Source organism: Nanorana parkeri, unplaced genomic scaffold (genome assembly GCF_000935625.1).
Source record: "Nanorana parkeri isolate BGI_ZX_2015 unplaced genomic scaffold, ASM93562v1 scaffold3513, whole genome shotgun sequence".
NCBI classification, from domain to species: domain Eukaryota; kingdom Metazoa; phylum Chordata; class Amphibia; order Anura; family Dicroglossidae; genus Nanorana; species Nanorana parkeri.
In genome coordinates, this window is record NW_017309781.1 from 5,725 (window position 1) to 15,989 (window position 10,265).

The 10,265-nt window shown below is 51.2% G+C and overlaps 1 protein-coding gene across 1 annotated transcript; it reads right to left on the reverse strand.

The window, feature by feature from the left end:
* Nucleotides 1-1,058: 1,058 nt before the first annotated feature.
* On the reverse strand, nucleotides 1,059-2,644 carry LOC108803231. Its single transcript, XM_018575072.1, has one exon. It carries the CDS (start codon nucleotides 2,595-2,597, stop codon nucleotides 1,059-1,061), a length of 1,539 nt encoding a protein of 512 aa, XP_018430574.1. The 5' UTR covers nucleotides 2,598-2,644.
* Nucleotides 2,645-10,265: the final 7,621 nt, after the last annotated feature.

Here is a 10,265-nt window from a genome sequence, read left to right on the forward strand (position 1 = left end):
CAAGCCTCGTTCTGAGGCTACTCTAGAGATCACATGACCTTCCTCCAGGAGGCAAGCCTCACTCTGAAACTTTACCCACTGATATCTTATCGGAAAGGTTTACTCAGAGTAAACCTTTCAGGGAGAAAATGCCTCTCTCGCAGACATCAGGGAGCTGCTGTCCAAAAGAGGGAGACTCCCTGAACATCAGGGAGACTTGAGATCCCTGAAACTCTGGCCCTCCAGCTGTGGTGCAACTACAAATCCCATGAGGCATTGCAAGACTCTGACAACCACAAGCATGACTTCCAGAGGCAGATGCATGATGGGAGTTGTATTTTCACCACAGCTGGAGGGCTGGAGTTTGTCTACCCCTACTCCATGGTACATATAGAGCAGTGGTTCTCAACCTGTGGGTCGCGATCCCAAAAGTGGGTCGCAACCCACAGTTGAGGGGGTCCCCACGTGCCTTGTGCTGCTCTAGGTAAGAGGCTCCTCAGCCTCCTCCTAGCATGGCACTGTCAGTTCTCCTAGATGGCGCTGCAGCATCAGCGACCGGAGAGGATCAAAGAGAGGGGAGCAGGCAGGAGCTAGGGGAGGTAAGTGCTTGGGCACCACAGAGCCCGCACTGGGCACCACAGAGAGTCCCACTAGCCACCTGAGAGCCCGCATAGCCTCCCGAGAGCCCACACAGATACTAGTATTGGTGCATCCCTAAATTTTACGGTTGGGGGGTCACCACAACTTGGCAAATGTTACCAAGGGGTCCCGGCCCTAGAAAGGTTGAGAACCACTGATATAGAGAGTAGCCCAAGGTACACATTGATATTGTTTACAGCCTGTTCTCAGGGCCAGATTTACTCTCCCTGCTGCCCCAAGGCCAGGTTCCACAATGCGCAGGGTTAGTTTACATTTTTTTATTGTTTATTTGTATTTTTTATCACTGTTTTATTTATTTTTTTACTTTAATTTTTTATTTATCTTATCGTTTACTTTTTTTTTATTTTTTATATTTTTTTCTTATTTTTTAATAATTTGTTTCTCATTATTTTTTACTTTTTAAATCACTTTTTTACTCCTTATTTAGAAGTGTCAGGAACTTTGGCGGCTTCTGATATTATGTTGACTAAGCTGACCCCTGCCCCTTGAGATTGAATGTTGCCGACAATAACAATATTTTGAATGGCTTTTTCCATCATGTCAATCCTCTCCAAGAATCCGCTCTTCCCTTCCCGCCTCTCTTTTTCGATGAGCAGCCGGACGTAGTCCACCGTAGACACGGGGTTGGGTTTCAAGGCGATCTCCTGGAGGTGTTTGAGAATCTTGGAGACCTCCTGAATAAGCCTGAGCCCCTCACCCTCGGCCTCTTTGATTTCGTCCCTCAGCTTCTCCAGAACGTTTGCCGGGGTCATCACCTCGTTGTCTCTCTTCTTATATTTTTTCCTAAGATCAAAATAACTTCTCTTTTGGGGTCTGACGAACGTTTGCCAGTAAGACGTCTCCGCGAAGTGCTTGCTCCCGCCGTGACCACACACGCTGCAGGTTCCATTCCAATAGAAAACCTCACACAAGTAAACCAAGACGTCAAAGTACACGAGGCAGTCTTGGTGACACGTAGAGTGGCACTCGTAGCAGTTGGTCGAGTACAGAGATGAGTCCGTCTTTCTTTTTACACTTTCCGTCACTTCAAACTCGAAATATTCATTCTTTTCGATCTCCTCCCTGTGTTCATTCAGAGCTCTCTCCGTTTGCTCCAGTTCATTCTGCTTACCTGTCACCTCCTCAATTTTTTGGACGAGCCCATCCAAGGTTACCTCCAAAGCGTTTCTTTCTGCTAGGACATCCTTTGTTAAACTTAAGTCTTTGCTGGCTATTCCGGGCAAAAATTGTATGAGAAATGTCCCAATGCTTTCCATTCCCATCTCCCACTGTAGTTCATAAACCCGGTAGGCACGATTGCCCCCTTTATCGGGGCAGTTATTTGCGTACGCCATGCTGTTATTGACCATAAAGTACACAGGTTGTCCATCTTGAGATCGGGCACAGGGAACGTCAGCCTCAATGATTGCTGAGAGAACGTTTGGCTCCTGGATATCTGAGAAGGTGGTGAAGAAGACTATATTCTCCTCGATGTCCTTCCCAAAAATGGATAAAATGTTGTCATAGATGTACAATTGTGTCGGGGTCAACCGGGCCAAAGAAGACTGAACCACAAAACAAATGGCATCGATTTCAGTGAATGGGCACTTATGAAAAAATTCTCGTATCTTCCTCATGATTTCCTCGTCATATTGTATCCCTCTGGTGTCTCCGAACCCCGGAGTGTCAATGATGGTTATGGAGTACGGGATTCGGAATTCATCTTCGTGGTTGATCTGGTAGATGGTGACACCAGATGTTTGGCTGTGGGCTTGACTCTTCTCACTACTCTCCGCAATCAGCTGGATCCGGTGGTCGTCCATCCACTCCACACCAAAGATGAAGTTGATCATGGTATTGATCAGGGTCGTCTTCCCAGATCCGGTCTCACCAACCATCATGATCACTTTGTTTTCCCCATCGGCTTTCGCTGTTCCGAATTTCCATATCTTCTGACTCTTCACATGTTCCATTTTCATCCTGTAAATGGTCAGAGGTCCGGCCTTGTCTTTGCTGCTCAGGTATTTATTCAGTTTCAGTAATAGAGATCGTTTATGATCTACTAGCATAGAATGGGGACGTTCAGTACCTACAAAATCGACATACAGTCGTTAATGATATCTTCATAACACGTCTACAAACACTGAATAATATACAAGGGCAAAGCCAGACAGGCAGGGCTGGATTTACTCTCTCTGCTGCCCCAAGGCCAGGTTCCTCAATGCGCCCCCCTACCCGCCAAACCCCCCTCCCCCCAGGCCAGGTTCCTCAATGCGCCCCCCTACCCAAAAAAACACCCCCTTCCCCCAGGCCAGGTTCCTAAATGCGCCCCCTACCCGCCACACCCCCCCTCTCCCCATGGAGAATGGCAGACCTGCATCACATGTACAAAACAACTACACACCAAGGCATCGGGAGATAGGAATTCCTCACCCCTGCTGCCCCTTTACATACAAGTGATCTCGATGACATAGCCAAGATCACTTGTACAAAGCAAGCGGCTGCTTCCCTGCTGTACATTTAGCCCTGCTTGCCCAAAGCCGGGCTTAATGTAGAAAACAACTACCCGCCCGGCGCCCAGAACTGCATGTCTTGGGTGTTGGGGGATAGGAATTCTACCCCCCTGCTGCAACCCTATTGCCTGCTGCCCCAAGGCCGGGGGCCTCGGTTGGCCCTGTGGGAAATCCGGCCCTGCAGACAGGTTATGGTGGGCTAAAATAAACCAAAAAGTCCCCCACTTCTTTATGTGAGTAACATAGTAGAGTCTGCTAAAAACAGAAGCTATTTGCATGTCTCACTTCCATCACAGAACTAGAAAATAGATTATTTATAAGCTCTACTCCATAGAAGCCATTGTGTCCATACACTGCAATGACGATGGCCAACTAGCCTGGAACAGCTGTATGCAGTTTGGTATTACAAGCTCTTTAAAGGAGAAGTACGGGGTCAGGGCTTTCCCCCATAGTTCTCCTAAGGGTAACGGGAGGACACAAACTAGCGTCCTCCCGTCACCCTAAGCTCAGTATATAGGGAGCTACAGCTCGCGGTATACTGAGACGGATCCCGACATTACCGTTGAGATCCACCCAGCTGCGTGATTGACAGCTGGATCTGCCTATCTAGAGGGAGAGCCAGCTGTACCCGCCCCCTCCCCCGTCCGTTCCGCCAGTCAGCGCTGGAGGATCGGACAGGGGAGGGGGGGGCCCTGCAGGGACATGATCGAGAAGTGAGCAAGCGACGGTATGTGTTCGCTCACTTCCCGATCTATTGAGCCGACCTGTGACAGTCTCATTGTCACACGTCTGCTCGAACTATGAGGATGAGTGATTTTCCCTCGCCTCATAGTTCTCCTTTAATATTATGTGGCATCTGAACTAACATTTAGCCACTTGGGGAAAAAAGGAATGATTTTTATGGCTCCACCCACCTAAAATGCGCAGTATACCCCTTGTTGGAAGTCACGGAAGTGAGACGAGCAGATACCTTCTAAAAAAAGCCCCAAAGACTCACCGCTCCAATACCGCCTCCGACTGTCGGTCAATGCATTCACCGGGGGGCAGTGCAGGCTGCAGTGCGCTCCCACTGCATTAGCAATTTTTGTACAATCAGCCGCACAAAAAACGGGGATCCATAAGAATCTGGAATTTATCTTTATTTTTAAAACTTTACTGTGATAAATTCCAGATAAAATCCAAAGTCAAACATATTATAGCAAATACATCGCCATTGAGGTGTCGGTGTGGGAGAGATACAATGGTGGTGTATTTGCTATAATATGTTTGACTTTGGATTTTATCTGGAATTTATCACAGTAAAGTTTTAAAAATAAAGATAAATTCCAGATTCTTATGGATCCCCGTTTTTTGTGCGTCTGATTGTACAAAAAAAGCAAATACCTTCTGTTTTAATTAGCAAAAAGTTTTCCTGGCACATTCAGCAGCCGGCATGTAAAAAAACTTGTCTCACCACTAAGGTTAAAAACAGAGGTTTGGATACACTTCTTCTGCAGAAAATGTGAAAGCCGCACAGCCGCGCCAAGGCACCTCTTATAGTGCGGTCCTAACTGGAGGTGATCCTGCAGTTCCAGGGCTCCCCTGCAGGTGTCTCCAGGCAGCCAGTGGCTGTCAGGGACCTGAGCGCCTCCAGTTGGCACTGCGACTCTGTGACCAGGTCCTGCACTTCCAGTGCTCACCTGCAGGTGTCAGAAATTAGGCAGCACCTGATGCTGATCTGGGAGCGTATTTAATCCCTCCCTGCAGTGCCACAGTATTGTCGCCATTACCTGATTCCTGGTGCCCCCTTGTACCCTGATCATTGCTCCGTGGCTCCCCTCGTGTTGCATTGCTCCCCAGGTTCACTTGTCCTGTTACCCTTTGTGTGTAATTATGTTGTTTTGTATTTTAGTTGGCTATTATTACTTGCTTGTGGTTACTTGTTTTCAGTGTGTGGAATAAACTATACACCCATAAGCATTGTCTGGTGTAGTCACACATTTAGTCCTCCCGCATAGATACCTGTATGCGGTGTGGGGACACCCGTGCACGGTATCCTGACAGTGATAAAGATGAGATATAGAGACACATTTCCAGGACTCCATTTTATAGTATAGGCAGTGCCGCATTCACTCTCTCTGCTGCCTCAAGGACAGGTTCCTCAATGCACCCCCCTACCAGCCAACCCCCAGGCAGACCTGCAGGCTGCATACAATGGCTTCCCCGCTGCACATTTAGCTCGGCTTGCCTAAAGCCGGGCTAAATGTAGAAAATAACTACCCACCCGGCGCCTGGGAACTACATGTCCCGGGCATCGGGAGATAGGAATTCCTCACCCCCTGCTGCCCCTCTACTCCCTGCTGCCCCAAGGACGGGCCTTGGTTGGCCTAGTGGGAAATCCGGCCCTGAGTATAGGAGAATATTGCGTGCTCTGGTTTTTCCTTCTCTCATTTGTCTTAAGCTGCCCATACACCTTACGATTATCGGCCGATTTTCGTATGCGATCGCGTTTTCGCCCGATATTCGTAAGGTCGATGGTCAGCGTACAACCGCAACTACTGCACAATCGATCGACTTCTGACCAACCAGCAGGTTAGAAAACTTCAGCCGATTTTCGCAAGGTCGGTGGCGTTTCCGTACGTCAAAATCCGTACGACCTGCTCTGCTCATGCGCAGATGAAGTTACGCGCGGTCAATTTACCGCAATGCGTCCAGGTGCTTTCTTCTAATTACCGCTGATTGCAACTTGCGATAATCGTGGCAGGATGGGGCCGCCGTGCGACGGTTCGATCATTGGACGAAGAGCGTCGTCGGATGATCGCAAGGTGTATGGGCAGCTTTAGAGTTCACTCACCTACAACAGGAGATACAATGTGTAAAAGGAAAGACATACGGAGAAGTTTTTCTTAGAACAAACTAAAGGGGCAGCCGTGTGAATAACCGACCCGAAGTGAAGTGAGCCCAACGCTGTTCGGCTATTCACCACCGGCATGCTACTCGTTGCTGGTCGGCCTATTCTCATATGGGGTCGAACAGCATTCGGCTCGGCTATTCTGCTCGGTACCTCTGTGGTGCCGAGCAGAATAGAAAAACAGTTTTAAAAAAGTAGAAAAAAAAAAATTAGGGCTGTGGAAATGAAAGATTCATTGTTAAACTTTTTGATCGATTAAAATAATTTTGATCGCTAATGAAAACACCTCTCACCTCTCCGCCGGCTTCCGGGAGATTCCTTTTTGACTGACGACGGCTCCGATGTCAGAAGAAAAAAACATATTGCCATGTGCCTTCGGCTCGACTGAGCCGCTCGGCCAACTTCGGGATAGTCATTTGTGTCGTTGAATTCCGATGAGATCCATAAACGGGGAATGGGAGAAGCGGATTGGCTGGACACAAACATGAAAATCTCTTTTTGTTTCTCAGGATATAAAATGTTACAAATTTAATCTCCCAAATAAAAAAGGAAATTGTCTTCCAGCCAGCGATGTGACTAATGAAGACTCATCATCGCCGCTCTGTTACGCCTGTCTAGACTTCCTTCAGCATTTGTGTTCTTCAGAAGTAACTCGGAGCTTCCGCTTCTCTCTCCAGAAAAGGTGAATACAAACCCTGCAACCGGGTCACGTGATTGGCTGAGCTCACCGTTCATCCACAGACAACACGGAGCCTCCTCTCTCAAACACTAGCTGATGGTTGTCATGCCGCCCCCGCATCGTGCTGACCTCCAGGAAGATATCAAAGACACAACAGTTCTGTACGGGGCCGCCATCATGGGGGGCCGATACCCATGTAAGCGGGCCCAGGCTGTCTGGGGGGCTCGGGGCCCCTACCAGGGGCGGACTGACTGACCTGACCAAGGCTGGGGGAGCCCACTGACAGGGGAGGAGGAGGCCGGGCCCCAGCAGCAGCGGTCCGGTGGAAGTGGAGGAGGCCGGGGCCCCAAAGTGACAGGTAAGGAGCTGCATGCTCAGGGAAATGGACCCCGACCAGCCCACCTGAGACCCTGCAGAGCTCTACAGGACCTCAGGTGGGTCCAGAGTCCAGTGCGTCGCCAAGTCCTGAGTCCAGTGCGTCGCCAAGTTCTGAGTCCAGTGCGTCGCCAAGTCCTGAGTCCAGCACGTCGCCAAGTCCTGAGTCCAGTGCGTGGCCAAGTCCTGAGTCCAGTGCGTCGCCAAATCCTGAGTCCAGTGCATTGCCAAGTCCTGAGTCCTAACAAGGGGCATGCTGATAGGAGGAGAGCGCAATGTGATAGAAAGATGAACCCACCAGTTTGCTGCTTCTCTTGTCACAGGCCGGGGGATGGACAAGTAGCACAAGGAGCCAGTCAGTTGTGTTGCACTGCTTATGTGCTAACAAAGGGCATGCTGATAGAAGGACAGAGCAGAGTTACAGAGAGATGTCCTCATCATTCTGCTGCTTCTCCTTTCACTGTCCAGTCACAGGCTGGGGGGAGGGGCAAGACCTGTAAGTGTTTCTGAACTGCAGCAGAGAAAAATCAGGTCTCCTCCCCCGCCGGGCAGGGCTGTGCTGTGTAAATCTCATTTTGGGAGTCCATGGGGGTTGTGTTACACTTCCTGGTGGTGACTCCGGCCCGGGTCAGTGCCGGACCTCTGAGCACAGGGCTCCGCTGAACCAGCACCAACCTCATACCACCACAGACGGGAAACCACCTTCTTCCTATCAGATGACATAATAACTCAGCAGCAGCAGTACCCAAATCCTGAATCACGGCGGAGGAAATGCAGACACGTCAGTTTGACATGTTTACAGTCTCTGCGTGTGCGTGTATATATATATGTTACATAATCCTCAGACTGACTGACTGTGATCACATGTACAGTACAAATTCCGGGTGTTCCTCATCTCTGCAAATGGGTTTACTTGTAATAAAAAGCACCAAACATGCCGCAGGAGACGGCCGGAGACTGGGGACATGCTGCAGGAGACGGTCAGAGTTTAGGGACATGCTGCAGGAGACAGCTGGAGACTAGGGACATGCTGCAGGAGACAGCTGGAGACTAGGGACATGCTGCAGGAGACAGTCAGAGACTAGGGACATGCTGCAGGAGACAGTCTGAGACTGGGGACATGCTGCAGGAGACAATCGAAGACTAGGGACATGCTGCAGGAAATAGTCGGAGACTGAGAATATGCCGCAGGAGACGGTCGGAGACTGGGGACATGCTGCAGGAGACAGTCTGAGAGTGGGGACATGCTGCAGGAGACACTCTGAGACTGGGGACATGCTGCAGGAGACGGCCGGAGACTGGGGACATGCTGCAGGAGACGGCCGGAGATTAGGGACATGCGGCAGGAGACGGTCGGAGATTAGGGACATGCTGCAGGAGACAGCTGGAGACTAGGGACATGCTGCAGGAGACAGTCAGAGACTGGGGACATGCTGCAGGAGACAGCTGGAGACTAGGGACATGCTGCAGGAGACGGCCGGAGATTAGGGACATGCTGCAGGAGACGGTCGGAGTTTAGGGACATGCTGCAGGAGACAGCTGGAGACTAGGGACATGCTGCAGGAGACAGACAGAGACTGGGGACATGCTGCAGGAGACAGCTGGAGACTAGGGACATGCTGCAGGAGACAGTCGGAGACTGTGGACATGCTGCAGGAGACAGTCTGAGACTGGGGACATGCTGCAGGAGACAATCGAAGACTAGGGACATGCTGCAGGAAATAGTCGGAGACTGAGAATATGCTGCAGGAGACTGTCGGAGAATGGGGACATGCTGCAGGAAACAGTCGGAGACTGGGGACATGCTACCGGGCCCTGGCGTTCCGCCACTTGGGGGGGGGGCCAGCGAGGAAGAAGGGGGCCCCCCCCCCCCAGAGAGTGCCGCTCGTTCCCTGCCGCACAGCCGCCGCAGCATGTACGGGCAGCTGTGCTGCAGGGAACGGAGAGGCTGTCACCAGCAGAATATGCTGCAGGCACCCAGGGGTGTATCTACTGCAAGGCAAACTAAGCATTTGCCTAGGGCGGCACTTTCCAGGGGGGCGCCAAAAAATGCTGTCCCCCCAAACCAGTTAGGTAAGTGGAAAAAAAAAATGATATTATAAATGATTTATAAATGACTGCCAGTACTCCTGGACCTTGAGCTTCTTTGACTGGGAGACCAACTTGTCCACTAATGCCGCCTACTCCTACATATGTGGCGGCTGCAGCTCCTCCCTCTTCCCGGTCACCGTGCTGTGCAATGTATTGGTGTGTGTGACTTTCATCCGGATGCGCTGGCAGTTCATGCGCCGGACCTCCCTGGGAAACCGGCACCCAAATCTCTGAGTTCAGGCAGCGGAGGAGCTTCCGCAGGACCCCCGGGATGAGATCCAGGCGGCCATCGTGCTCATCGGCACCGCCGTGGTGGTGAGTATACTCCTACATATGTGGCGGCTGCAGCTCCTCCCTCTTCCCGGTCACCGTGCTGTGCAATGTATTGGTGTGTGTGACTTTCATCCGGATGCGCTGGCAGTTCATGCGCCGGACCTCCCTGGGAAACCGGCACCCAAATCTCTGAGTTCAGGCAGCGGAGGAGCTTCCGCAGGACCCCCGGGATGAGATCCAGGCGGCCATCGTGCTCATCGGCACCGCCGTGGTGGTGAGTCCGGGGGAAGTGCGGCCTATAAGCTCCGTGCCGGGTTATGTCTCTAGAGCGGGGCAACCTACAGAGCCCAGCGGCCGAGGCAGGAGATGGGTAACTGCAGAATTAGAGGGCCCAGCATATGAAGGCAGAAGATCGGTGTTGCAGCTGCAGGTTCTGGACTCTAGTGGGGTGAGAGGTTCTGGACTCTAGTGGGGGGGAGAGGTTCTGGACTCTAGTGGGGTGAGAGGTTCTGGACTCTAGTGGGGGTGAGAGGTTCTGGGCTCTAGTGGGGTGAGCTATTCTGGGCTCTAGTGGTGTGAACGGCTCTGGACTCTAGTGGGGGTGAGAGGTTCTGGACTCTAGTCGGGTGAAATGCTCTGGACTCTAGTTGGGTGAGAGGTTCTGGACTCTAGTTGGGTGAGAGGTTCTGGGCTCTTGTGAGATGAGAGGTTCTGGGCTCTTGTGAGATGAGAGGTTCTGGACTCTAGTGGGGTGAAAGGTTCTGGACTCTAGTGGGGTGAGAGGTTCTGGGCTCTAGTGGGGTGAGATATTCTGGGCTCTAGTGGG